The sequence below is a fragment of the Lepidochelys olivacea genome (genome assembly GCF_965140295.1).
Source record: "Lepidochelys olivacea isolate rLepOli2 genome assembly, chromosome: 27".
NCBI classification, from domain to species: Eukaryota; Metazoa; Chordata; order Testudines; family Cheloniidae; genus Lepidochelys; species Lepidochelys olivacea.
In genome coordinates, this window is record NC_140437.1 from 18,542,344 (window position 1) to 18,570,291 (window position 27,948).

The 27,948-nt window shown below is 64.4% G+C and overlaps 1 protein-coding gene across 2 annotated transcripts; it reads left to right on the plus strand.

Moving 5' to 3' along the window:
- Nucleotides 1–26,335, plus strand: WNK4 (WNK lysine deficient protein kinase 4). Of its 2 annotated transcripts, none has more exons than XM_084616073.1 (20): nucleotides 1–662; nucleotides 13,454–13,626; nucleotides 14,993–15,213; nucleotides 15,488–15,645; nucleotides 16,678–16,766; nucleotides 17,151–17,370; nucleotides 17,748–18,078; nucleotides 18,460–18,599; nucleotides 18,701–18,774; nucleotides 19,044–19,185; nucleotides 19,612–19,728; nucleotides 19,808–19,981; nucleotides 21,255–21,312; nucleotides 21,639–21,794; nucleotides 22,087–22,655; nucleotides 23,164–23,260; nucleotides 23,468–23,903; nucleotides 24,219–24,421; nucleotides 24,729–24,829; nucleotides 25,121–26,335. In XM_084616073.1, the coding sequence occupies exons 1-20, from the start codon at nucleotides 108–110 to the stop codon at nucleotides 25,121–25,123; spliced, it is 4,017 nt and encodes a 1,338-aa protein (XP_084472199.1). In that variant the 5' UTR covers nucleotides 1–107; the 3' UTR covers nucleotides 25,124–26,335. The 2 variants fall into 2 exon arrangements, with proteins under 2 accessions (XP_084472199.1, XP_084472200.1); XM_084616074.1 differs by having other exon boundaries at nucleotides 24,732–24,829.
- Nucleotides 26,336–27,948: the final 1,613 nt, after the last annotated feature.

Genomic DNA, 27,948 nt, shown 5'->3' on the forward strand with positions numbered 1-27,948 from the left:
CCAGGGCCGGCGCCTTACAGCGGCTCCCAGTCCGGGCTCGGGGGCTGCTGCGCCTCCAGGTGAGAAGCGGGGAGCCCGCCTGGCCCCGGCGCGGACCCCCCACCCCCATGCTGATGCTCCACGTGGCCGGGCCCCCCGCGGCCGGAGCCATGTCCCAGACCGAGGTGGATCTGTCCGGCTGCGGCATCGCCCTGGAGCCGGCGACCCCCGGCCGGGCAGCCCCGCTCCGCAGCCGGGGGCGCGAGAGCCGCCGCGGCTCCCACAGGTTCAACCGGCGGAGCTCGGCCGAGCTGGAGCGGCTGGGCTACGAGGGGGCCCCGGCGCCGGCGTCCGGCCCGGCCGGGGCGCAGGACGCGCGGGGGGACCCCCGGGCTCTCCAAGGCGCAGAGCCCGCGGCGCGCTCCGGCTCGGGGAGCGAGAGCGGCGGCCCGACGCCCTCGCCGCCGCCGCCCCCCGGCCGGGTCTCCCCGCGCGGCGCCCCCCCGGACGAGAGCCGCCGGGCGCAGGAGGAGAACGAGGAGATCGAGACCCGCGCCGTGGCCACCTCCCCGGACGGCCGGTTCCTCAAGTTCGACATCGAGATCGGCCGCGGCTCCTTCAAGACGGTGTACAAAGGGCTGGACACCGAGACCACCGTGGAGGTGGCCTGGTGCGAGCTGCAGGTGGGTGCGGGCCCCTCAAGGGGGGCGCGGGGGGCTCTCCGGGCCAGGCGCCCTCAGGCAGGGGCGTGGGGGGGTGCTGAGAGCCACTGAACCAAACGGTAAGCCCTGGGTATGATGGACAGCACCCCTAGTTCAAGCGCCTAAGCCCTCGGGTGGGCCTGGGGGGTCCCTGGGGCCGGCTGCTCCCCAGTGGTCACTTCACCGCGCAGCCTGTAAGTGTGGGAGGTGCTGCAGAGCCGGGAGCCCCCGTCCCTTGGCACCTGGCCGGCCCGCTGCGCTCCGGGCGGGGATAAGGTGCTTGCCTGTGGAGGGGGGTGAGGGAGAATGGGGCCTCCTGAGTTCTTAGTGGGGAAGGCACTTGGCTTGGACTGGGTGCTGTGGCTCCCAGAGGTGGCTGGCTGGGCAAGGCACAGTCCCTTGGGGAGGAGGTCCTGGCTGTCAGCTGGTTGGACCCTGATGTCTGACAAATGTGGGCGATTTTGTTCAGGATCCTTCTCCCATGCTCCAGGGGTTAGTGGAGCAGCTCCCCAGCGCAGGGACACAGTGGCTGCAGGGCTGGGGCACCTCACTCCAGCCAGCCAGCCTAGCAGGCCCCTGCTCAGGCCCCAGCATAGGAAGACCCTGCTTGGTTTCCCCACTCTGGGGCTGCCCCCTGCTCCCCCAAGGTTCCCAGATCAATGGGGCGCTACTTCAGGATTAATCAGACGCTGCCCTGGGGCACAAGGCAGCCCCTTGGCACTCAGGCCCCAGGGGGTGGGTCGGAGGTGAGGGCTGTGTGGGAGTTTCTCCAGTCCCTGGCCCTGGATTGCTGAGTTAGGCAGGTTGGAGTGAGGCAGCAGGATGTGCCTGGCCCCTGGCTCAGTGCTTTGGCTCTGCCTGTGGTGTTGGCTGGGCTAGGGCAGGCCGTTCGGCAGGGCCAGCTTTTCTGCAGGTGCCTAGTCAGAGGCTCCTTTCACCAGAGGGATTTAAGAAAGTCTGGGGTTTCTGATTGGCCAGCGCTTGGTCCTGACCCAGTCCCTTTGACAGTCCTGGGACTGAGCCGTGGGTCGGATTGGGCTCTCCTGGACCCCCAAAGCTGAGTTCAAGACACGTCTCTCAGACTTCAGGTGGGGGCATGTGTGGGTCCCTGCACTCTCTATCGGCTTTAGCTTCAGCCTCTTTCTTATTCCCTGGGCTTCCCACTCCCCAGGGATACTTGTGGTTCTGCGTCAGACTGGGGAAGAAGGAGCTCTGAGAAGGTAGGGGGAGGCTTGGGGTCACGTCTGTTCATTTCTCTGTTATCTCTGGCTCCTGCAGCCCCAGGTCTCTCCCTTCCATTAGTAGTGGCCTCCCGTGGCTGGCATGCTGGACCTGTGATTTCTGTTATGTAGGAGAGGGAGCTGGCAGCAGCAGCCACAGATACTGACTTACTGTAATTCATGGCTATTCCCACTGGTGCCATTTCTGCAGATGGACTGCAGCAACCTTATAGATGGACTATAAGGTGGATAGAAAGCTGGCTGGATCATCGGGCTCAACGGGTAGTGATCAATGGCTCCATGTCTAGCTGGCAGCCAGTATCCAGTGGAGTGCCCCAAGGATTGGTCCTGGGGCTGGTTTTGTTCAATATCTTCATTAATGATCTGGAGGATGGCGTGGATTGCACCCTCAGCAAGTTTGCAGATGACACTAAACTGGGAGGAGAGGTAGATCCGCTGGAGGGTAGGGATAGGATACAGAGGGACCTAGACCAATTAGAGGATTGGGCCAAAAGAGATCTGATGAGGTTCAACAAGGACAAGTGCAGAGTCCTGCACTTAGGAGGGAAGAATCCCATGCATCGCTACAGACTAGGGACCGAATGGCTCGGCAGCAGTTCTGCAGAAAAGGACCTAGGGGTGACAGTGGACGAGAAGCTGGATATGAGTCAACAGCGTGCCCTTGTTGCCAAGAAGGCCAATGGCATTTTGGGCTGTATAAGTAGGGGCATTGCCAGCAGATCGAGGGACGTGATCGTTCCCCTCTATTCGACATTGGTGGGGCCTCATCTGGAGTACTGTGTCCAGTTTTGGGTCCCACACGACAAGAAGGATGTGGAAAAATTGGAAAGAGTCCAGCGAAGGGCAACAAAAATGATTAGGGGCCTGGAACACATGACTTATGAGGAGAGGCTGAGGGAACTGGGATTGTTTAGTCTGCAGAAGAGAAGAATGAGGGGGGATTTGATAGCTGCTTTCAACTACCTGAAAGGGGTTCCAAAGAGGATGGATCTAGACTGTTCTCAGTGGTAGCTGATGACAGAATGAGAAGTAAAGGTCTCAAGTTGCAGTGTGGGAGGTTTAGGTTGAATATTAGGAAGAACTTTTTCACTAGGAGGGTGGTGAAGCACTGGAATGCGTTACCTGGGGAGGTGGTGGAATCTCCTTCCTTAGAGGATTTTAAGGTCAGGCTTGAGAGAGCCCTGGCTGGGATGATTTAGTTGGTGATTGGTCCTGCTTTGAGCAGGGGGTTGGACGAGATGACCTCTTGAGGTCCCTTCCAACCCTGATATTCTATGAATTGAGCAACGCGCGCCCCTACCCACCCCCCTGCATGGCTCAGATCCGTAGGTGCCCATGTGCTGGCATCTTGGTGCTGTGCTATTTCTGCCATAAGAACGGCCGGCCTGGGTCAGATCCAAGGGTCCATCCAGCCCAGTGTCCTGCCTGCCGACAGTGGCCAGTGCCAGGTGCTCCAGAGGGAATGGACAGAACAGGGAATCACCAAGTGATCCATTCCCTGTCGCCTATTCCCAGCTTCTGGCATGTTGGGTGTGAAATGCTCCCGACATCTCGCTGCCCAGCTGCTCTGGACTCCTCACAGCTCAGTTCTGCGTCAGTTGCAGCTTCCTGCATGGCTCCTTCTCATCACTTGGTGAGCACCCGCGGCATGCTAGTGCCATGCATGGCGATCCCTGGCCCACGGAGCTTGGAGATGTGTATCAGGCCTTCTGTGCCAAGGTTAAGTGCCAGGCTCTGGGCTTCCTTTTCTGCATGCACTGTCCCACCCATCAGAGGGGCTGCTTCAAACACCAGCCTCGCCCCTATTGCCAGCTCTGTGCCAAGTTCTGTGGAACTGGCCCCTTCAGGTTCCGATTTAGGGGCACTGTTGGCAGGTGTTGGAGGTGTCTTTGGAGTGTAGATGGGAGCTACGGTTCCTCTCAGGTTCTCCCTGACAGAGGCTAGTGTGGTGCCTGTGGCTCAATTAACAGAGATTTGTTGTTGGGTGCCCACGGGGGGTTTGTGTGACACGGCCAGAAGCTCTGTGGTGCCCTTGGGTTGGATGCAGAAGCTGCTTTAACACGCTCGGACCTGGTGCTTTCTGGTCTCCTGCCAGCTTTCCCATCCCTTCCTCCTCCAACCCCAGCCTCCCTCTCCTGGGGCTGGGGAGCGTGTGCTGAGGGGGGGCTGGTTTCTCTAGCCCCCACCCTCCTTCCTGCTGTAACCTGTAGCATGGCTATATGGGGACTAACCCTGCTGGAGGACCCCACCTCTCCATACAACCCCTTGGGATGGGCTTTGGCTGCAATCCAAAATCTCTGACCACCGTCTTGTCCTTGGGTCGGCTGGCGCAGCTGCGAGTTCCAAGTCCTTGTTTACACAGAAAAAACTTGTCTTGCGAGTTTGTCTCCTGCCCCTCAAAGCAGCGTGGGGCGTCACTGTGTGCACACCCGATGGCTGCATCTCCGGGTGGGAGGAGGGACTCCTGCATGGCAGCAGGTGGTTCTGTGAGAAGGGACATTGTGCCCTGGGCAGCAGGCTGGCCCTTCGTGTCTGCCCACTGAAGCTTTGTTCTGTGTCCCGGAGCTTCTCCCAAAGCTTTGTACCTTGCATACAAATCAGATGCCCCTTGTATTAGTGGTGACACTTCCCGGGGTCAGGCATTGAGGTCCTTTGCCCAGAGGTCACAGTCGCGCTCTCTGCGGTCAGCCCCATGATGCCTGGCTTTTCCTGTGTGTGTAATTTTTGTGTCCCTCTGTGGGTTTGTCACGTGCTGTGTCCTGTATTTGGGCCGTGCCAGGCATGTGTGTCCCTGGCCCGCTCTCCACGCTTGCAGCTAGTGCAGCCTGGGGGCGTCTGGCCACCTTTCTTAGCCCCAGGTTGGCCTTAGTGTTGCTGCTCCAAACCGAGTTGCCAGGCAAATCCCAGTCTCTCTCCCCAAACCACAGGCCACGTCAGAAGGGCGCCCATCAGGCTGAGAGCACGTGCTGTTTGCGAGGCTGGATCTGAGGTACCCTGGTGGGGCAGGAGGAGGGGGCTGTGTGTGCTGGTCTCTTAGCCTGCCTGGCAGTGTTTGGCATGGCCAGGCCAGCTGTCGTGGGCATGGTGCAGACTGCTTTCTGGTGTGCTTATAAAGTGATGCTGATTGGTGTCTTGGGGGGCCTGTCTGCAGGCATCTGTGCTGAGCAGTCCCAGCCGCTCCATGTGTGTTCTGGCTGCACCTTCCCGGGAGGAGGCAGGGGACAGTTGGATACAAAGTCCCAGGAAAGCACAAGAACGGCCACGCGGGGTCAGAGCAAGGCTCCGTCGAGCCCAGCGGCCTCTCCGCCGCCCGCCGGCAGTGCCAGGTGCTGCAGGGCGAATGACCAGAACAGGCAGACAAGGAGTGATCTGTCGCCCGGTCCGAGCTTGTGTGCCAGCCCTGGCTTAGCTGCCCCCTCCAGCTCTGCTGATACCCCTCGATCCTGATCTGCCCCCCTGAGTCCCGACCCATGGCCCCCCTGCTACCTCACTGCCCCTCCCCCCGAGAGCTCTACCAGTGCCCCTCAACCCTGACCCATGGCCCCCCTGCTACCTCACTGCCCCCCCAAGAGCTCTACCAGTGCCCCTCAGTACTGACCCACGGCCCCCCAGTTACCCCCCCCCCGAGAGCTCTACCAGTGCCCCTCAACCCTGACCCACGGCCCCCCCCGAGAATTCTACTAGTGCCCCTCGGTTAGGATTTCCTCATTTAGCATCTCTGGTCCCAGGCCCCTGTGCCATGCGGAGCCAAGGAGCACGTGAGCAGACTTAACAAGCCTGTTTTTGAGCCCTAATCCTGCAGCGAATCAGCCGCTGTGGGACAAATATAGGAGTTTGCACCACAAATACAAGTGGTTGTGGTTGTGCCTTTTCAGAAATAGCTTTGTCCTGCGTTTGTCACCCGGTTGCCATTTATTGCCTTTAAAATATAAATGGTCACTTAGCCTCCACCCTGACCCGCTACCCCAGCCTGCAAGTCTCCCACAACAGCTCTGCCAGCGCCCCTCTGTCCTGGCCCCCCAGAGCCCCCTGCTAGCCCAGTCCTGGCCCCCCAGAGCCCCCTGCTACCCAGCCCTGGCTCCCACCCCCCTCAGTCCTGGCCTGGAGCCCCCTGCTACCCCAGCCCTGGGCTCCCCATACAGAATAGTCTTGGCCTGACCCATTGCTGGTTTCTGAAGTCAGGTTTAAAGCAGGGTTTTTATTGACAGATGCCTGGGGGATGCTGGGAGGGGCTGGGGAAACCAGAGGCCCAAAGTGGGCCCAGCTGGTAAATATTTGTTTATTGTGAATGGTTTCCTGCAGCTCCCCCCAACCCTTGCCGTGGGCAGTGGCGCAGGGCCAGGAGCTGGAGTTGCCTGAACTGGCCAGGGTGTGTCTGCACGGCGCTCTCCTTATGCCCCGAGTGCTTGTCCCTTCCCCAGAGCCCAGGCTGCTGTGGGTGGAGCAGAGCTGAGGAAGGGGGGCTGGCAAACCCAAACTGGGGCAGGCCCCCCAAGTGGATGTGAGCCCTTCAAGGGGGCAGGGGCATCTGGGGTTGCTGTTTTACAGTGTCCGTTGTCGTGCCCCGTGTGCTGGGTGCATCCCAAACGCTGGCGGGACAGTCCCTGCTCCTGGGGCTTGTGGTCAGAGGCTGGGGGGGTCTGGCCTGGGAAGTCGTGGGAGAGTGTCCGGTGGTGACCCAGAAGCCTTGTCTTGTGCTTACTGGCGCAGCACTGCTGGGGGTCACGTTACACTCCAGGGAGGAGGGCCAGCAGCTCCTGGTGTGTTTCCGGTCCCTGGTCAGGAGGCTTCGGTCCTGGGGGCAGCCTCTCTGTGCTCATGTGCCCAGCTGGGAACGCAGCTCCAGGCTGTCCTAGTGGCCCTTAGGTTCAGGGCAGGTGGCTAACATCTCCGGTTCCTGCTCCACTGGCCCCAGGGCAGCGCCCCGTCCTCTGCGCCCCCCCCAATCGTTCTGGGTGTGAGTCTTTGAAGCTTCTGGGTGGCAGAGCTCTGAGCTGGCCTCCCCATGGGTAGCAATACAGTGCGGGAGACCCCTCGGGCTCCCAGCTGTGCGCTGGCTGTCTGGGCAGGGAGGACTGGGACTGTGGCCTGCAGGCTGGGCTCCTGTTTCGCGCCTCAGACTGGCGCATGCTGGGACATGCTGGGGGACGAGGCGGGCTCTGGTCACTGCCTGGCACGAGAGATCCTGTACTCCCTGGTTACGCTGCGTGGTGTGAGCACTGCTGGGGGCCCTTGCAGTTTCTTGCACCTGTTGATCTGTGGGCACAGCCCCATTCCCTGGTCTGGGCAGTACCATTCCCTCTCCCCGGGGACAGACCTCCGCTGAAGTCTTGGCTCTAGCAGGGCTGTCAGTACAGGCTTGCCGGACCCTCAGGGCAGGGCTGGGTGTGCAAGGAGGTGCCAGGCGCTGCTCCTTGGCCGCCTGCTGGCGAAGCAGCCCTGGTGCTGTGCTGGGGGCCCATTTCCTCCTGGCTTGTTCTGGGAGCCGCTTGTTCCAGGCCTGGTGGTTCCTAGTACATTTTGGGGCTGGTTCCTGGGGGCTGTTGAGGTTCGTGGGACCTCTGAAAACAATCTGCTCCCTGCACCCCACTGGCTCCCTGTGCCCGAGGTGCTCTGACCGTGGGTGCCAGTCAGGAAGTGAATGGAAGAGCTGAGTTGTTTTCAGGCTCCTGTGGGATGCGAGGGGCATGCTGTAGGTACACATGGAGCCTGGGCCTCTGCTCCCAGCCTGGGAGGAGGCAACAGCAAACAGGGAGGCTCCGTAGAGGCTGGTGCTGATCTCTTCTCCAGGCGGCAGTTCTGTGCCAGTATCTCTCTTTACCGGGTTGCTGTTTCTCTGGGGAGCAGCAAGCTGTCTCCAGCAGGAGGGGTCTGTGGGGCTGTCCCAGGCTGGGATTTATGGCTGGGTGCTATTTCAGGGCCAGCCTGCACTCGCTATGGTGACCTGCAGAGGCTTTTAGCTATAAATGCACCATAATTATGTAAATTGGTCCCCTCTCCAGGACTCTGGGCCCTGCACAATGCGGCTTTCAGAGGCTGCTGCTCGGCTGTGCTGCCCTGGGCATCACAGAGCTGGGTCTGTAGCCAGAGCCTCATAAACACCCTTGGAGAGGAAGAAATGTGGAAAAATACCACACCGCCTCCCCCAGCTCCACCTCAGCAGGGGCCAATGAGAGCAGTGGGGCACCCTGGGCTAGCTGCAGCAGGAGTGCACGTGGGCTGGCAGTGAGACCTAGCGGTGAGAGCCCGGCCGGCTCTGGCACTTGGGACTCGGTGGCTCTGGATTGCTGAACTTCTGGGACTCCTCAGCTGGGAGTTGGGGCGGGAGGCAGACGGTGTCTGCAAAGCACTCGGGGAGCTCAGTGATGCTGTCAGGGTGCCCTGGTGCTGCTCCAACGCACAGCGAATGCCCGGCTTTGGGCTTTAATTCCAAGTGCTCATTGCTTGCTCTGGGTCCTCTCCCTCATGTGCAGGACACACAGTTACTGTGCAGGTTTCAGAGTAGCAGCCGTGTTAGTCTGTATTCGCAAAAAGAACAGGAGTCCTTGTGGCACCTTAGAGACTAACCCATTTATTTGAGCATGAGCTTTCGCGAGCGACAGCTGTGCAGCCGTTACTGTGCAGCCGTTCTCCTGGTCCCGGTCCCGGTCCCCCTGCCCCCAGTGACTGGCCAGAACTCCCTTGGTTCAGCCTCGCCAGGAGGAGGCCAGGCCTGCCTTGGCAAGCGGGGGGAGGCTGGATGGCTTCCGTTCCAGCTTGTTACCTGGCTCCGGCGGCTGTGACCCAGAGCATCGTGGTGCTGTGCACCAGGCGGCTATTAGCGAGGTTCGTTGTGTCCCTGCCCCCTGGGCTGAGCCCGGCTGCTGGAGCTGGGTGGTGTAGCACCTGTCCCTGCTGAGCGGGCGCCTTCGTGGCCCTTCTCAGTGAGTGGAGCCAGGGAGGAGGGGGGTTGCTGCTGGCATGGCACGGCATCGCCCTCCTGCGCTGCTTCGTTGGGCACAGGCCGTCTTGGCCTGTGTGGAGCTGCTGGGGCACCTGGCCCACAAGGTGAACTTTCACCAAACATAGTGCTGCCGAAAGGGAGCCAGGACCGAACCCAGGCATCCTGGCTCCAAGCCCCTTCCCTCGCCCCCACATCTCAGTGGTAATGTATCAAGAACGCTGAGCAGCATGTGCCAGCCTGGTTATTGCCCTCCTGGTTGGGGGGCACAGGACTGGAGGGCAGGCTGTGCCTCACAGCTCTGGGGGTGGCATGATCCCCCCTTGCACTCTGGCACTCCATCTGGGGGAGCCCGTATGCTCTGTCCAGGCACGGTGAGCCCCTGGGGGTGGGGGATAGCCTTGGGCTCTTCCCTGTTGTCTCAGCAGCAACTCGCAGACTTGGGGAACAGATTCCGGAGTTCCTGAATCTGGTTACTCGTGAGCACCTTGGGAGATGTGTGGCTTCCCGGAGCCCAGCCATGGGCCAGGCCAGCCACCTTTCCTCAGCAGACCCCTCCCCTCCCATCTCTGGGTCTGGAAATTGGGGGTGTGGAGCTGCCTGGGGACTGTCTGGGGCTGGGATGCTCTCAGGCAGCTCCCCAAGTGCTGAAGGACCAAGCGCTTCTGGCTGCTGTTTGTAATTAACCGAGGCTTAGCTGGTCCCTGACGAGTTTGCTGGGGCTCAAGTTGGTGCCACTGGACGTATTGGTCGCTGTTGCAGTTTGGGAGCACTTGTTTGAGAGAAGCCAAGGCTGCAATGGGGGGTGGCTGCAGGTCAGGACTGAGGGGCATTGGCAGAGCTGGTGGTCTTCCCGACCTCGGCTGTACTAGCAGGGGCTGCTACGGGTCAGGACTGGCAGAGGAGCGGAGTGGGGCTTGGAGATCAGTTTGCTTGCCCTGGATCTAAAAGGTGCCATTCATTGGTCTCAGCAGATTCCCGGCTGGGTCAGGTCCCCGAACTTGTGTTTGAAAGGAGGGGATTGTGCATGGCCCCATGTAGGGTACTAGGCAGCTGCAACCCAGCCACGGGGCCAGTTATGATGCAACAAAAACATTACGAAAGATCCCCGGCTGATTTATGGCTGCTGTGAGCCGAGGGGCTGAGCGCACGGCTCCCTGGAGCCAGTAGCTTCCAGTGTTTAGGAACGCGGCAGCCGCGAGCCGTTGGTTTCTTTGGCTGTCAGTTCAGGGATGTGGAGAGTCTGTCCCAGCCGGGCAGCTCCAGATCCTGCCTCCGCTCTGCCTCCTTGCTGCCTGGTGCTGGGGCAGGGGGTCAGGCCTCCACAGGCTGCTACTTGTGTCAGTTTCCTATGGGCCCTGCTCTCATCCGGCAGGGGCAGAGGGAGCTGCTTGCTGGAGGATGCTGGTCTGCAGCCCCCCAGGAGCAGTGTTCCCGCTCTCTTGGCCCTGCCCTTCTCACGCCCAGCAGGCAGGGCCCTGCCAAGAAATACCGCCCGTGCGGCACATTCGGCATGCCGAGCAGAGGCCAGGAATCGATCGGGGGCCGTGGATGGAGTCAGCTCTCGCTGCTCCAGCCTCTTGTAATTTCATGCACCTGCCTTAAAGATACGCCAACACAAGCCGGGCCCGCAGCGACTGCTGGCATACCTCGCCTCCACGCCAGGCCCGGCTCCCCAGTGATCATCACTGGCCAGGGCCCAGTTTGCCCGGCCAAGGAGAGAGCCATGGCCACATAGTGCCCTGCGGGTGTGGGAGCAGGAGCTCCGGCCCATGTCTGGGGAGGGACTGCCACAGGCCAGGCAATGTCTGGTCCTGGGGCAGGGGCGTCAGCCCTCCACAGGCTCCTACTTATGCCCGTTTCCCATGGGCCCTGCTCTCATCAGGGAGAGCAGAGGGGGCCCTCCAGTTTCTCCAGACGTTGCTGGGCTCTGAAGGGGAGGGAGCAGGGCAGCGTCTAGTCCCTGGCTGCTCCAGGACCTTGGGCAAAGTTACCAGTGGCCAGGCACAGCTCCTGGGGAGGGTTTGGTTTGTGGAGTGCATGACAGGAATGCAGGGGGACTCCAGGGCCTGGACAGCAAGCAGGGAGAGCCGTGGGGTGGGGGCTGCAGTGGGGAGGCAATGGGGTGGGGAAGGGGCGGCCCCAAATTCAGTTGGCTGTTTTGGAATTGCTGGGCTGCAGTGGATCAGTTTCCTTTGGACAGATGTCCCAGGGGGTGGCTCCTTCCGTGCCCTGAGTCCCCTGGCCCCCCAGGGCAGCCGGCGTTAGCCTGGGCCAGGGATGGGCCTGCCAGGCACCTGCAGGGTTGGCGGGGTTGTCACAGTGGGTGCCTACTAGGCCCCTGGGAGCCTGTCAAGACCCCTGCTGTCTGCCCCACTGCTCCTGGGAAAGTCCCCAGCCCCCCGTGTGTGCTGAATGGGAGTCATGGGGGGCCGCCCCCGCGGGTCCCCAGGGAGTTTGCCCGGCCTGAGCTGTCGCAGCGGAGCCTGTGGGCAGAGGGGAAGCTGTCCTGGCTAGCGTCAGCAGCCCTGGTGAGGGGATGGAGCTGCCAGGCTGAGCCGCGGGAGGCAGGTGCCTGTGCCCTCCCTGCTGACCTTGGGGCTGGGCTCCTAGTCACGGCGCTTTAAGCCTCTGTCAAAGCTCAACTTCTGCTTCCACTTTAATTAACTAGAGCAGGAGGAACATGGAAAAACCAGGTCCAGAGCCTGACGCGCCTGGGCTGCCAACAAAGGTGGCATTGAGGCTCATGTGGGCTCCTTGCCATAAAGGTGCCCTACGTCTGCACTCGCCAGCCGCCCGCCCGCCCTCTTAGGAAGCAGCAGAGGGAGGTTGCAGGAATTGTTATTCCTTGTGTGCGGGTGCAAGGCTGGCCTGAGGGGCTTTGATGGCGGGGGTGAGGGGCACTGGGGGGGCCATGCCAGGTGGAGGGGGCAGCTGTGAGCAGGCTTCCCCTGTGGCATGCAAGTTATCTCTTGGCCAGCGCATTGGCTGGCAGGAGCTGTGCTGGGCGCTCCCTCCTGTCTCTGCCACAAGTTCCCCGGGCTGCAGATTGGGACCCAGCTACCTGGGCCCTGCTGAACTGCCAGGGGGGTTAGCACCTGGGAGTCAGAAGGCCTCGGGCCCCCCCTTGTGCAGGGGCTGGCGACTGATGCCCCGGGACAGATCTGCTGGCACAGAATCCCAGTGGAAATGAGCCCCCGCGCTTCTCCCCCGCTCTCCATGCAAATGCAGGTGCGTGCCCTGAGCTGGGGGCACAGAGGCAGGCTGGGTGGGCTGCTGGGGAGGAGTTGGGTTTGCCCCCCCTTGGATAAAGGTTTTAATACAAAGGTGGCTCCAATCTCCTGCAGCAGGGAGGTGCAGACACCGGTGGCTTTTGCTGTGTCACTCCGAGTCCACGTGGGTGCAAGCCCAGCGCCGTGCGAGCGGGCGGCCTCCTCTGGCTGGGCCCACTGGGCACAGGAGGGAGAGGGGCCCTGCGCAGCCTCACCAGCCAGTAACCTGCGTCCTTGCTGAAGAATCTCAGAGCCGAGCCGGGCCGGGGACAGCTTGTGACACTGTGCCTCCCTCCAGGCCAGCTGCTGAAATGCTGGCCCAGCCCCCTCCCCCCATCCAGAAAGTGGCTTAACTGGGGAGCAGCAAATCCCCAGTAAGTCAAAAAGTCTCATTCCTGCCCTGTCCTTGCCGGGCCCCTCTGCTCCCTGGAAGGGGTGGGTGAGACACGTCCTTCCCCTCTAGGGGCTGGCACACGGGAGGCTTGGTTTGGTCACTGAGCCTGGCTGCCCCCTGCTCTCCGTGTGCAGAGCCCGGCTGTTTGCTGGGCAAAGGGTCTTGCTGTCCCTGCTTGCTCTCTGGGGCTGGGAGGTGAGTCAATTTCCGTGCTTGTGCCCCCGCCACACAGCCCCGGACTCTGCCAGTGCTGTTCTGTCCTCCCCCGGCACTCCATGCCTGCCCTGACCCAGATACGGGCTGTCTCTGGGGCTGATAAGCCGGGCTGGGGCGTTCTGGGGGAGTCGGGCAGCTGGGCTGCACAGTGTGTCCAGCTGGCGCGATTAGCGGCTGCCAGCTCCCCAGCCCTGCGCTGGCTCCAGGGCGCGGGGGCAGCAGCTGGCAGGGGCATGGGGAGGTCGACGCTCCGTGTGGCCTTTCTGGCGCGCTGGTGCCTGGCTCCGCTCGGCTCAGCTCCATGAGTAATCCTGCTGCCCTGGGCAGCGCCGGCAGGGCTCATGGGGCTGCGTCTGGGACAGGCCACGGCTGCTTTCTGTGTGGGGCACCGGTGCCCACGCAGCCAGTCTGGGCTCTGTACTGGGAGCTAGGCATGGCCTTGCTGCCGTGTCTGTGGCTGGTAAAGGGAGCCGGGAGGATGCAGGCCTGGAGAGGGGAAACACTGGAGGCTCCATCTCTGGGTGGAAGCATGGGGGCTCTCGGCGGCTGGGTTGTTTGGGGGGCTCCGTGGCAGGGGCAGCAAGGGGTGGGCTCCGTGGCAAGGGTACGGGGCTGGCTCAGGCCAGGCCCTGGTCCATTGTGCCACCAGCCCCGGTGCCAGAGGGTGCTCCCCGGTGGCCACTCATGCCTCTCCTGTGGGTTCCTTGCAGACCAGGAAGCTGTCGAAGGCTGAACGGCAACGCTTCAGCGAGGAGGTGGAGATGCTGAAGGGCCTGCAGCACCCCAATATTGTCCGCTTCTACGACTCCTGGAAGTCTGCCATCAAGGGCCAGATCTGCATCGTGCTGGTTACTGAGCTCATGACCTCGGGCACCCTGAAAACGTGAGCGGGGCTGGGCTGGCAGCGGGGAGGGAGCCGGGGGTTCTGGCGGGGGGGGGTGTTGTGTGGCAGGCGGAGAGGGGTACGGGGCTGTGGCGGGGGAGGGAGCCGGGGTTCTGGCGGAGGGGTGGGGGTTGTGTGGCAGGTGGAAAGGGGTACGGGGTCCTGGCAGGTGGCAGGGGAGGGAGCCGGGGGTTCTGGCAGGGGGCTTGTGTGGTAGGCGGAGAGTGGTACGGGGTCCTGGCGGGTGGCAGGGGAGGGAGCCGGGGGTTCTGGCGGAGGGGTGGGGGTTGTGTGGCAGGTGGAGAGGGGTACGGGGTCCTGGCGGGTGGCAGGGGAGGGAGCCGGGGGTTCTGGTGGAGGGGGTTGTGTGGCAGGTGGAGAGGGGTACGGGGTCCTGGCGGGTGGCAGGGGAGGGAGCCGGGGGTTCTGGCGGAGGGGTGGGGGTTGTGTGGCAGGCGGAGAGGGGTACGGGGTCCTGGCGGGTGGCGGGGGAGGGAGCCGGGGATTCTGGCTGGGGGGGGTTGTGTGGCAGGTGGAGAGGGGTATGGGGTCCTGGCCGGTGGCAGGAGAGGGAGCCGGGGGTTCTGGCGGGGGGGTTGTGTGGTAGGCGGAGAGGGGGCAAGGGTCCTAGCAGGTGGCAGGGGAGCCTGTCTGGCCTGCGTGTGACGGCTGTGGTTGCTTGACCAGCATGTGGGCCAGGTGCGTTCCAAGCCGCCCCTGCCTGGCGCGAAGGGGCTCGGGCAGGGTCCGGGCAGAGCTCACAGCTCCTCCCAGCCACGCTGGCCTGCAGCCGCCTACCGGGGTGGGCCTGAGAACTGGTGGGGGTGCTGTGGGAAAGCCCGGGCCTGCCAGGCGCTCTGCGGCCCCCAAGCCCCCACTGCACAGCCCGGCGGCTCTGGGATCAGCCGTCAGAGTGTCCCGGACGCCCTTATCTCAACCCCGGCGCTGTGCCGTGTGGCACCAGGCAGCTCCGGCTGCTCGCCGTTGCTAGGCTCCTGCTTGGCCCTTGGCACCCACAGCACCACCCGTTCCTGCGGAGCCCGTTGTGTGCACTGCCTGGGTGAGAAGAGTCTCCACACAGCCCGCGCCGGGACCCTGCTGCCCGGCTCCGTGCAGCTTGGGTGGCGCCTGGCTGGGGGTCTCAGCCGGGCCAGCCCCCTCCTGCCTGGCCCCATGCAGGCGCTGCCGGGTTCCCCTTAGCAGCGAAGGGGTGCGACCAGGCTCTGGTGACAGTAGGGTGCAATGTGCTTGGTGCCAGGGGCTGGGCCTGGTGGCTCACTGGGCTCTGGCCTCTCCCGGGGCATCTCTGTGCTGGGTGGGGAGCAGCTGGAGTTGCCCCCTCATGTCCCCCGTGTCGCCCCTGCAGCTACCTGAAGCGCTTCAAGGAGATGAAGCTGAAGGTCCTGCGGTGCTGGAGCCGGCAGATCCTCAAGGGGCTGCACTTTCTGCACACGCGCTCGCCCCCCATCATCCACCGCGACCTCAAGTGTGACAACATCTTCATCACGGGCCCCACCGGCTCCGTCAAGATCGGGGACCTGGGCCTGGCGACACTCAAGCGGGCCTCCTTCGCCAAGAGCGTCATAGGTACTGGGGCGCTGGGCATGCGAGTGGCCGGGTTCCCCTGGGTCTCACGGCCAGGCTGAGGGGCCCCTCGCGGTCCGGGGGGCACGCTGCGCCATGGGACCCCTGGGGTGGCCAACGCCAGCTTGGCTCTGCCGAGAGGAGAGTCAGGGAGCGCAGCCTCCCCTGCAGCCAGCCAGCCCCCCAACCCTGGGCTGGCAGGGTGTGGCTATCAGCCCCACTGCCCTCCAGCCCCGGGGGGCAGCTTGGTGCTGAGTCGTGTCCCCTCTGCCCCCAGGCACCCCGGAGTTCATGGCCCCCGAGATGTATGAGGAGAAGTATGACGAGGCGGTGGACGTGTACGCCTTCGGCATGTGCATGCTGGAGATGGCCACCTCGGAGTACCCCTACTCGGAGTGCCAGAACGCTGCCCAGATCTACCGCAAGGTCACCTCGGTGAGTGGCTGCGTGTGCGCCTTGATGCGGGGACCCCCCCGCCGGCACCGCACGGCCAGGGCTACTCCTGCCCCGCTGGAGCCACTCTAGGGGCCCGGGGAGCCCCCCTGGCAGCACCCTTCCCTTCACCGGAGCCACTCTGCGGTCCCGGGGATCCCTCTCCCCCCAGGAGCCACTCAACGCCAGCCTGGGCCTTAGCTAAGACACTTCTCCCTTCCTGAGGCTGCTCTGGGAGCAGCTCCATGCCCAGACACTTGGGTAGCCATGAGCCACTGCTGAGCTCTTGGGTCCCTTGTCCATCCCCTTGGCTGGGGACAGAACGGGGAGCCTGGGTGCCCTTGCAGGCTGGTCCCATTCCCCTGGAGCTGTGCCTCCCAGCTGCCCCTGTCCTGCTCCCCAGGTTTTTGTCTGGTGGAGGCCACGTGGTGGTCCACGTGCAGCTCCCAGGCGTGCCAGGGCCTGGGAGCAACAGCACCAGTGTTAATGGAGCGGAACCAGGAAGCTGTTGGTGAACCTGCTCCGATCTGCTGCCCTGGGCCAGCCCGCAGCCTTTACGACCCTGAGCCAGCCAGATCCAGCGCGGGGCCGGTTTGCTCCATGACCTCCCGTCCCCCAGAACTGCTCTGCCCCCTCGCTCAGGGCAGGGAGGGGCATGGCTCGGGAAGCTGGTTCTGCACTGGGCTCTGCCTGGCCCATGAGGGACTGGTGCTGGGTGGTTCCACTCACTCTGAGCCACTGGCTCTCGCCTGCCTGAATAGGGGTCTCCGTCCCCGGGGTGGGGGGTGTTTCCTCAGGGCCCCTCCCTGTGGGGTCCCTTCCACGCTCAACTTGCGGGTACTGGGAGCTGGGTCCCAGGAGCCAGAGGGCAGCCCCAGATCTCTCTCGCTCGCTCGCAGGGCCAGTCTTGCCTCAGTCCGGCCCCCGGCACGTTCAGGGACGTCTGCTGCCAGAGCTAAAGCACAGAGGGTGTCTCAGCGGCTCGGGCACAGCCTGGCCTGGGACCTGCCTGACGGTTGGGGTGTCTCCCTGCAGGGCATGAAACCCAACAGCTTCTACAAGGTGAAGGTGCCAGAGCTGAAGGAAATCATAGAGGGCTGCATCCGCATGAACAAGGCCGAGAGGTGGGCGCGGCAGGCCGCAGGGCTTGGGGGTCCTTTGAGATCAGGTGGGGTGGGGCAGGGCTCGGGGGGCCCCTGGGGTTGCGGGGGCAAGGCTGAGGGGTTGGAGGTCTCTGGGGTGGAGGGAGCTGGCTGGGTTGGGCTGGCGGCCCGGGTTCCAGATGAGATAAGGTGCCCCGGTGCGGTTCGGTCCGTGCTGGGCGCTGCCCCTTGGTGCCAGTTATGCTGGGTGGGGTGCTGTTGGTTTGCAGGGAGCCGAGTTGCGCGGGGCTGGGTGGGGTCCCTGTGCCAGGTGGCCCTTTCCCGTACCGGGTTCCCCGTCTGGGCAGCGTCCCCCTGGGGTGCCCAGGCTGCGCCAAGCCCTGCTGACTCTGGCCTGTCCGCCAGGTACACCATCCAGGACCTGCTGGAGCACTCCTTCTTCCAGGAGGACACGGGTGTGCACGTAGAGCTGGCCGAGGAGGACGACGGCGTAAAGTCCGGCCTCAAGCTCTGGCTGCGCATGGACGACACCAAGAAGCTGCATGGCAAGTACAAAGACAACAACGCCATCGAGTTCCTCTTCGAGCTGCACAAGGACGTGGCCGAGGAGGTGGCCCAGGAGATGGTAAGTGCCCACGTGGGGAGGGGGAGCAGCCCTGACCCCACCTTGGACAGGGAGACAATGATCTGCCCCGCAACTCTCCACGTACCCACGGGGGAGCCGCTCACCGCTGGGATCTGTGCTGCTGTCCAGGGCTTTTCCTTCCCTGTCTGTAGTGGGCGCTGCTCCTTGTGCAGGGGGCAGTGGCCATTCCGGGGCAGCAACCATCTTACCCTCTGCCTGGGCTGCCCCTGGCGCAACTGAGCCCCACCCCCTTCGTCCCCCCTGCCCTTGGTGCCCTGACCTCGCCTGTGCCTGGCTCACTGCCTCCCTGGGTGCCCAGATTGCTCTGCCAGGCTGTGCCAGGGCAGGGGCTGACCTGCCCCCCACCCCCACTGCAGGTGACCCTGGGCTTTGTGTGCGAGGCGGACTACAAGCTGGTGGCCAAGGCGGTGCGGGACCGCGTGGTCGCCATCAAGCGCAAGCGGGAGAAGGTGAAGCGGGCGCAGGATGAGCTGCTGCGCCAGGAGCAGGAGAAGCAGCCGGGCATCCTGCCCCTGCTGGAGGAGCTGAAGTGCCCCCCGGTGCCTACCACCCCCCAGCCCTCGCCGCCCACGCCTGGCTCCGGGGACTCTGTCTTTGGGGGCACCTTCCCCCCGGAGCCCGAGGAGCCCGAGGCAGATCAGCATCAGCACTTCTTGTATCGGCACACCAGCTACTCCTCCACCACCTGTACGTAGACCTGGGCGGGCACCCTCGTGCGGGGCGGGGGGAGGGGTCTGGCTGGCATTGGCCGGGGGGGGGGGCATGGCTGGCATTGGCCTGCGTCTCCCTGGGGCGCAGCTCCCAGCCTCCTGGTGGTATCTGCGGCTGGCATTGCTGGGAGCCTGGAACCTGGCGCCCTGGCAGTGATTGCTCCTGTTTCTCTCCCGTTCTCCGGGAAGGGGGGCGAGAAACGGCAGCTCCCAGGGGGGAGTGCAAGAGCTGTTGTGGGGAGTTTGCCTTGGCTCCCCGCCATGAACAGCTGGGAGCCAGGGATTGCCGGCTGGGTTGGGCTGGATTTGGTGGGATGGGCACCTGGGCTGGCCACTCACCCTGCTCTCTGCTTCCCAGCTGACTGCGAGACGGATGGGTACCTGAGCTCCTCTGGGTTCGTGGACTCCCCAGACCTGTCCCACTGCCACTCTGGCACCTTCTCCACCGGGGACCCCTTCAGCCCACCAGCTGTCCAGTCAGAGAGCTGCTTCCCCGTGGTGAGTGAGGCCTCGCGCGGCCATAGGGGCACCTGGAGCTCCCCTTTGGGGGGCTGCTGGGGATGCCTTGATGCCCCCTCACTCTGGCTTCTGCCCTGCAGAGCATCGCGGTGAGCTCGCCTACGGAGCGCCTGCCGTCTGCCCCGGCCAGCGAGTTCTCTTCCCCAGTGGACAGGTACGTCTGGGCCCTGCTCTGTCAGCAGGGCGGTGGCAGAGTGGCCATGGCCCCAGCCTTAGTGGGAGGAGTTGTCCCCCCCCGCCCCCCGGGAGGTGGTGGCTGGAAGGGGCTGGGACTGGCCACTGAGATGGGGATCGGGGTGAGTTACGGGGCGGCTTGGGCTGGGGCAGGGGGAGCTTGGGGCATGATGGGCGCAGGTGGGGTCGGGCCTTAGTAACTCTTGCCCCTGTGTTGTGGTGCTACCTGGCGCTGGGGCTGCCCCCCAGCTACGCGTCTGACGTGGCGTCCGGCCTGAGCGACGGCTGCGACGGGCTCTCGGCCGGCGAGCGGAACGCCAAGCTGCCGGCCAAGCGGGCCGCGGGGAAGCTGCTGCGGCGCCGAGCCAGGTCAAGGCTCCGCATCACCAACGTAAGCGCCACCAGGCGCCTGCCTGTGTCCACGGGCCCCGAGGGGGCGGAAATGCGCTGTGAATGGGGAGTGTGGGGTGGGCGCTGTCGGGGGGAGGTCAGGGTGGCATGCCTGGGGAATAGCTGCTCCTGGGCCCATCTCCCCGGTTCCAAGCGGGTCCCGGCCCCGGCTGGGCACTCGGGGTCCCGCTCGCCTGCCCATGTGGATGTGCAGTTCACAGGGAAGGACGCGGGGGGCAGAAGCGCCGACCGGCTCCTCACGTTTCCATTGCGGGGGCAAAAGGGCCCCCCCCAAACCCGCGGGGCTCGCACAGGCCTGGGACAGCAAGCACTGCCCCCCCCCCCGGTGTGTTACCTGGCTCCCGGCGGGGCAGGGTGGCATGGGGGGGGTCTCCGCAGCTGCCTGAGAGCTGCCCCTGCCCTGCAGATCTCGGACAAGAGCGACCGGGTGGTGGAATGCCAGCTGCAGACCTACAACAACAAGATGGTGACCTTCAAGTTCGACCTGGACGGGGACAACCCGGAGGAGATTGCGGCTGTCATGGTGAGTGTGGGGCCCGGCTGGGCTAGGCAGGGTTTGGGGGGCCCGCGCCCAGCACTGACCCGCCTGCTCGGCCCCGCAGGTAACTAACGAGTTCATCCTCCAGTCGGAGCAGGACAGCTTCATCCATCGAATCCGGGACATCATCCAACGCGTGGAGACCCTGCTGCGCAAGGACGGGCAAGGTGCTGCCAGGGCAGATGGCAGCCCGCAGCCCGAGAGCCTGTCGCCCTCTGCCGCCATCAACGGCCTCCCGGTGAGTGCCCCTCCCTGGCCCCTGTGAGCGCCCCCCGTCCCCTAGTGAGCAGCCCCCTCCCCCCTGCCTCCTGGTGAGTGCCCCTCCCTGGCCCCTGTGAGCGCCCCCCGTCCCCTAGTGAGCAGCCCCCTCCCCCCTGCCTCCTGGTGAGTGCCCCTCCCTGGCCCCTGTGAGCGCCCCCCGTCCCCTAGTGAGCAGCCCCCTCCCCCCTGCCTCCTGGTGAGTGCCCCTCCCTGGCCCCTGTGAGCGCCCCCCGTCCCCTAGTGAGCAGCCCCCTCCCCCCTGCCTCCTGGTGAGTGCCCCTCCCTGGCCCCTGTGAGCGCCCCCCGTCCCCTAGTGAGCAGCCCCCTCCCCCCTGCCTCCTGGTGAGTGCCCCTCCCTGGCCCCTGTGAGCGCCCCCCCGTCCCCTAGTGAGCAGCCCCCTCCCCCCTGCCTCCTGGTGAGTGCCCCTCCCTGGCCCCTGTGAGCGCCCCCCGTCCCCTAGTGAGCAGCCCCCTCCCCCCTGCCTCCCGGTGAGTGCCCCTCCCTGGCCCCTGTGAGCGCCCCCCGTCCCCTAGTGAGCAGCCCCCTCCCCCCTGCCTCCTGGTGAGTGCCCCTCCCTGGCCCCTGTGAGCGCCCCCCGTCCCCTAGTGAGCAGCCCCCTCCCCCCTGCCTCCTGGTGAGTGCCCCTCCCTGGCCCCTGTGAGCGCCCCCCCGTCCCCTAGTGAGCAGCCCCCTCCCCCCTGCCTCCCGGTGAGTGCCCCTCCCTGGCCCCTGTGAGCGCCCCCCGTCCCCTAGTGAGCAGCCCCCTCCCCCCTGCCTCCTGGTGAGTGCCCCTCCCTGGCCCCTGTGAGCGCCCCCCGTCCCCTAGTGAGCAGCCCCCTCCCCCCTGCCTCCCGGTGAGTGCCCCTCCCTGGCCCCTGTGAGCGCCCCCCCGTCCCCTAGTGAGCAGCCCCCTCCCCCCTGCCTCCTGGTGAGTGCCCCTCCCTGGCCCCTGTGAGCGCCCCCCGTCCCCTAGTGAGCAGCCCCCTCCCCCCTGCCTCCTGGTGAGTGCCCCTCCTTGGCCCCGGGGAGCAGACCCCTGTCCCCCCACCCCCCTGTGAGCGTGCCCGTTGAACACCTCCCCTCACTCTCCAGCTGCCCAGTGAGCAGCCCTCCCGGCGAGCGCTCCGCCCCCGTCCGTGTTCTAGCTTCCCGGGCTCTGCCGGGGGGTCCCAGTGTGTGGGGCGCGTGCAGGCAAGAGCTTGCCGCAGCCCCAGCCTGGCCCATCGCAGGCCCTATCTCTTGTTGGCAGGCGCAGCTGCAGCTACAGGATCTCTCGCACTCCATCTCGTCCTCGTCCTCGCTCAGCGGTATGTGCCTGCCACCCCCTGCCTCCCTCCAATGGGGTGCCCCTTCCCTGGGCCTGCGACACCCCCTCCCTGGGGGGCTGGGCCACCCTGTGCTGCCCGCTGGCTTGTGATGGAAGCATGTCCGCCTTGAAAGGGCGGTTCCTGTGGCCAGTGGGTGCCCGGGCAGCGGTAGCCAGGTGGCATTGCCCTATGCAGGGAGAGGCCTGTGCCACCCCCTGGCCAGCAGCTGCACAAGTTGGCCCCAGTGGGGGGAGGGCTGCTGCTGCTCGGGAGCATCGGGGCTGCACGGTGCCAGGACTGACGCCCTGCCTCTGCCTCTGTCCCAGACCTGGGCTGCAGCAGCCCTGGCCAGTCGGAGCCGTCTCCGGTCCAGCCCTCGCTCAGCGGCTCCCCCTTCGAAAACGACCTCTTCAGCCTCGCAGGCACCCCGCCAGGGACCCAGCCACTTGGGCTGCAGCCTCTGCTCCCAGCAGAATCGCCAGGTACTGGCTCGGACCCCGGCCTCCCCACCTTCCCCGGGCCCGGCCATGGCCCCACTCGGCCGGAGAGGCTCCTGGCGCCCAGCCGAGCTGGTGGCTGGGCAGGGCTGGAACGCCCAGGCTGCGCCCCACCAAGGGAGCAGCCAGCGACAGGGGGAGTGAGAGGGAGCAAGCGGGTGTTGGAGCAGGGATATGGGGACCCTAGATGGGAGGGAAGGGGAAGCACCCAGCCATGGAGGGGGGACATGGTTAACCCTTCCCCCCCGCCACATGCTCACCCCTTTCTCCCTCACAGGTTCCCCCAGTGCAGCTGCGTGGAGTTGGCCCTCCTTCTTAACGGCGCCCGGCCTGGCCCCGTACCAGCTGCCAACATCCCAGTCTTTCTCACAGACTGCCGTGCCCGGGCCCCAGGCTGTGGGCTCCCTGCTGCCCACCACACCACCCAGGGGAGGCCTGGGCCCCCTGAGCCCCCCCAGGAACAGCACCGCACCCACTGCGCTCCCCTGGTCTCCTGCCACCTCCCCCTTGTTCTCGCTGGCTGAAATGGTCTCCCTGGCAATGATGAGCATGGCCCAGACGCTGCTGCCGTCCATCTCCTTGGCTGTGTCCCCGCTGGGTGGGCCCCTGGCCTCTGCACCGATCCCTCGCCCATCGGCGCTGTACCTGGGGCCGGCGCACTTCACCTCCCCTGGCCCCGCAGGCCTGGTGGAGCCAGCACCACGCTGCAGTGGGACCCAGGAGCCCACCAGCTCCCATGTCACGGGGGGCTGGGGGCCAGCTCTTGCCCCTCAGGGCCTGGAAAGAAGCGGCACCAGGGAGAGTCCGCTGTCATCGGTGAGAGCTCCTGCTGTGGACAGCGGCTCGGTAAGCACCCCCCAGAAGGGCCATGGGCACTGCAGCATGAGGTGGGTCAAATAGCTGCCAGAAGGGGCTAGGCTGGGAAGGCCCCAAGACCGTGGGGGGTACAGCCAGGACATGCCCCCTGGGGAGCCCCTGAGTGGCATGAGACCCTGGCTCTTGGTGTAGGGCTGGTGGGAAGGGACCGGCTGCAGGCCATGCCCTCTGCTGCAGCAGAGCTGGCAGAAGGGCCCCAGGGGGCAGGTCCTGCTGGGACTAGTTAGAGCAGCCCTGGGGCTGGTGTTACTCTGGGGGATGAGCCGCTGCCCCTGGGCTGGGGCAGCGCTGCTGGCTCGGAGCGAGGCCTGGAGCAGCCTGTTAATCCAGAGGCTTGGGCCTGAGCCAAGGAGCCGCAGCTCAATCTCTGGCCCATCTGCTGCTGGGGATTAGGTGGCCCTGGATGCTGCTGTGGACCAGGACCCTGCATGGGGGCGGCTTGGTGCTCCCTGGCCTGGCTCACCGGCTTCTCTCCTAGGTATCGCCCTGCTCCCTGAAACCCAGCAGCCACCTGATCGTCTCAGAGTCGCCCGCCCCCGGCACGGTCAAGGCCCGGCTGTCCCCCATCAACGAAGGTAAAGGCCTGTGCCAAGCAGGGTTCAGGGTGGCAGCTGCTGGTTGAGCTGTGATGCCAGCCCTGGGTGGGGACAGGGCTGGCATCGCAGAGTGTCTGGTGCCAGTTCTCCCACCAGTGCAAGGAGAGCCACGCCCGGCGCTCAGACCTGCCCTGGCCCACCCTGAGCCGGCTCCCTGCTAACCTGCCCTTCCCCTTTCGTTCCCAGAGGCCAAGCCCCAGATTCTGGGCCGGTTCCAGGTGACCACATCCAAGGACCCAGCCAACAGCCCCCTGGGGCAGCCGAGCCAGAGTGACCGTGAGCAGAGCGGCCCGGAGCCCTGGGAGGGGGTGGCTGGCACCTCCTCCCAGCCCTCAGTGCCCAGCTCCTCCGCCCTGGAGGGCAGCACGAGCTCCGACTCAGACTCTGTCCCCGACACCCCGGTGCAGGACCCGGACGAGCTGCTGGCCGAGGAGGGGACGCCGGTGGTGCTGGCGGACAGCGACCAGGAGGGGCCCGTGGAGGGTGGTGCCGAGAGCCCTCAGCAGGCCGTGGTGAGCCCGGTGTGGATGAGCTACGCCCGCAGCATGTCCTACCTGAGCAGCGACGACACGGAGAGCGAGGACGAGGAGATCTGGGAGGAGCTGCAGAGCCTGCGCCAGAAGTGAGTGGGGGACCGGGGCTAGGCCTTACCCATGGCTCCCGCGACTGGCACGTGCTGCACTGCCGGGGGGGAGTGGGAGCAAGCTGAGCCTGCTGCAAGCGCCTCTGGCTCCAGGGAGGGGGCAGGCTCGTCCCCTCTGCCCCAGCAGGGCAGCTCTCAAGGGGGCTCCAGGCCAGTGCTGGGGAGCTGTCACCCCAAGTCCTGCCCGGGGCGGAGTAAGGCAGCTTCCTGCCAGTCTCCTCCCTGTGGGCAGCGGGGCTAGAAACAGGCATCTGCCCCGTGCCCTGCTCTGCCTGACAGCCCTGCTGTCCCCAGGCACCTCTCGGAAGTGCAGACGCTGCAGGCTGTGCAGAAGAGGGAGATCGAGGAGCTGTACTTCCGGATGGGGAAGCAGGCCCCCCCGGGCATCGTCTCCCCGGCCGCCATGCTCTCCAGCCGCCAGAGACGCCTCTCCAAGGGCAGCTTCAACCCGTCTCGGCGCAACAGCCTCCAGCGCCTGGAGCTCTCTCAGCCCACAGGTACCCGGCCCGCTGCTCCCTGCTGGCCCCTGGCCCCCGCTTGCTCCCTGCTGGCAGCCCCCCCCGCTCTCCTCGCTCTCTCTGCCCGGGGCCCCTCTGCCTCTGCGCTGTGGGGAGCTCTCTGGGGGCCGCACCCTGGGCTGCATGGAGGACCCTCAGGTCTCCGCCCTGGGGGAGGTGGCATTAACCTGTGTGTTGCCTGCTGGGGGAGACATCCCCCCACGCCAGGCTGTGCAGCGGGCACCTGGGGGGCTGCTCCGTGGGGGGAGGCAGTGGCCCCCGGCCCCTCACCCCGTCTGACTCCCAGCAGGGATCATGCGCAGGAACTCGCTGAGCGGCAGCAGTACCGGCTCGCAGGAGCAGCGGCCGAGCAGAGGGGTGTCGTTCGCCGGAGACCTCAGCCGAATGGTGAGAGCAGGGGGCTGCTGGGGGCCTCCTGGGCCGTAGGGTCCCGTCCCACCGAGCCCCAGGCTGGCACCTCTCCGTGGGACATGCTCCCTCTGGCACAGAAGGGGTTGTGTTGGAGCATGTGCTCTGGTGTCCCCGCACGCCCCAAAGCGACACGGCCCGGGCGCCCCTCTGTGGAGGGGCACGGGGCTCTGAGCCCCCGAGAGCACGCACAGGTGGCTGCTGCCCGTAGGCCCCTCAGGGTGAGTTCCCCCTGCTGGGAGTCAGCGCCCCCTTCTCCTCTCTCTGCAGTGACCAGCCTGCCAGGACTGATTTTCATGGACTACCTCAGCCACGCGCCAGCTGCCATGGAGGGGTGGCGAGAGGCCCTGTTGTGAGCTGACCAGGCAGCGCCCTGCCCCACAGGCTCCTCCGTGTGTGGAGACAACGCTGGCACTGTGGGGCAGGGGTGGCGGCGGCTGCTGCTGCTGGGAATGGAGACGCCTCCTGCCCTTGTGTGCCCCTCCCAGCTTTGTCCCAGCGGAGCAGGGCACTGGGCACATGGTGTCGGCTGTGGGCGCCCGGAGCGTGGCCAGCAGAGACTCCTGGCTTTGTCCCACAGCCCCGGGGAGGATCTGCCCTGCCCTGCCCTGCCCGCACTGGGCCCCACGTGCCTGTGTGAAGTCTGATGGTGGCAGCACTAGGGTCCCAGCCAGCCCGGTTCACGCACCCCCAGGTTTGGGGGCTGGGAAGGAGACTGAGTGGGGTAGGACCCGTGACGGGGTAACTCCCCATCACCGAGCCATGGGGAGCCTTGCTGTAGAGCGCCCCCTCGTGGTGTCAGCTGAGACATGCTTCCTGCTGAGCTGAGTCCCAGCCCTTCGCTGAACCCCTCTCCCCGTTCAGCTCCTCGCTCTTCAGGTGCGCTTCCAGAATCCTTCAGGGACAGCACCAGAGCCACCCCCACTCTCAGGGCAAGTGCCACTGTGTGGGCCACCATGGACGCAGGCCCAGGCTGCCTGGGGCATGGCTGGTCTTGCCTCTCCCTGGACTCATGCCCTGGATGGATAGCACTTGGTCCTAGTCCCTGGACACCCTGGGCTAGGCCCCTGGGCTCATGTTTGCCAAAGGCAGGGCCTGGGTTGTAGGAAATGCATGTGCAGACACCATCCCTCCCCTTTATGGCAACTCACCTTTGTGCTTTACTCCTCGTCAGGAGCCACCGCCCCACTGCAGTGAGAGGGGTGCTGCCCCCTGCACAGGGGCTGCGTTCTCAGTGCCTCTTTGCCCCAGAACCATAAACGAGCAGCAGCAGGCCAAGTGCATTTACACCCTCGTGCCAAGCCATTCTCCTGGGCAACGGGCATCAGGCTTGTATGTGCAGCAGGGAGCCTCAGAGCTCGGCTTCCGCTGTGGCCCCATGGCTGCAGCGGGAAGCCCTGCCTCTCCATAGGACACAGACTGACCTTGTTGTAAAAGGCTTTTTAGAGACTGTACAGTGGTTGTGAATAAAACAGATCAAATGGCGATCGCTGTCTGCATGGTGCTTGGGGCAGGGGTGTGATTACAGCAGCTGGAGCATCTTGTAACCAAATCAGTTCTTCCTGTAGGATGGATGTGGGTGGGAGGTTTTTCTCAAACTGAGGAAAAACCCTGCTGGGTCCATGGCGGGGTGGGAGTGGGAAGGTGGCCAGTAGGTAATATACCTGCTCTCCCGGCTGTCCACCTGTAAATTCAGGACATAGTACAATGAGCTGGAAAATCTCATTTTCCTGCCCCCCCCAACCCACTTTTACTTTTAAGCCTCTTAAGTACATGTGGGCTGCATGGAACAGTCCCTAAGGCACAGAGCTGGCCTCCTGCCACCACCTCAATAATCAACTTGGAAGCACATTTTCCAGTGGCCTTTATTGGAACATGAAAAAGGCAAAGATAACTGCAGGCACTGGAGCTGCTCCCCTGGGCTCAGGTCTGCTCTTCACGGGGGCAAAGGACCGAGTGTTTCCCCTGCAAGCTGGGCCAGGGGCATTAAGAGCTACCCTTTCCCTAGGAGCCTTTTCTGGCAGTGAGGAGTGTGGTTTGTACCCCTTTTCCCAAGGGCAGCACACCACCTTTGTATCTAATTCAGTGGGCCCTGGAGGCAGCATACAGGCACCTTCCCCCCGATTACTTCACAAACAGGGTTTTTCCTCTCCCTGGAGTATCTGAGCAGGCGCACAGGAATCATTAGCTGAAGGTCACACAGGCAGCTCACCACAAAGTTGGTTTTATTCATATCCTCAAAGTTGCATCACCTTTTAAGGAATGAGTCACTGACTTCCAGGTCTAGTGCCCACTTCTCCAAGGCCCAGTAAGGTCAATGCCTCAAGCACACTGACCTGTGGCAATGACTGCAGAACAGGGCCCATGGCTTGGGCAATCCAGTGCTTCCCCCATGGGGCCGGGTCCTGGCCCCAATGCAGATTGAACTGAGATTGTTGCTCAGCCAGAGGTTAAGCACAATTCACTCCAGGGAACTCTGCAGCCATGTGCGACCTCCACAATGCACTTAGAAAGGCAGGAGCAAGTACTGTCCCTGCAGGACTTAATCTCTCCCCCAGAGGCCAGCAGGCACATTTCCATGTATCAGCCTCCCCCATGGCTCTACTCATCCCCCCAACCCCCCACTTCACCAGGGGCTCTTCACAGCCTGGGGCAGAATTACTCCAGTGCTACATCCTCTGCCTGCAGGTGGTAAACAGGGTGTGGCACTCCCAGGCCAGGTACCTCCCCATGCTTAGTCTCAGCACCAGGAAACAAGGAATTCATGATGCAGCCCTATTCAGCCCAAGAATCATAGAATATCAGAGTTGGAAGGGACCTCTGGAGGTCATCTAGTCCAACCCCCTGCCCAGAGCAGGACCAATCCACAACTAAATCATCCCAGCCAGGGCTTTGTCAAGCCTGACCTTAAAAACTTCTAAGGAAGGAGATTCCACCCCCTCCCTAGGTAACACATTCCAGTGTTTCACCACCCTCCTAGTGAAAAAGTTTTTCCTAATATCCAACCTAAATCTCCCCCACTGCAACTTGAGACCATTACTCCTTGTCCTGTCATCTGCTATCACTGAGAACAGGCTAGATCCATCCTCTTTGGAACC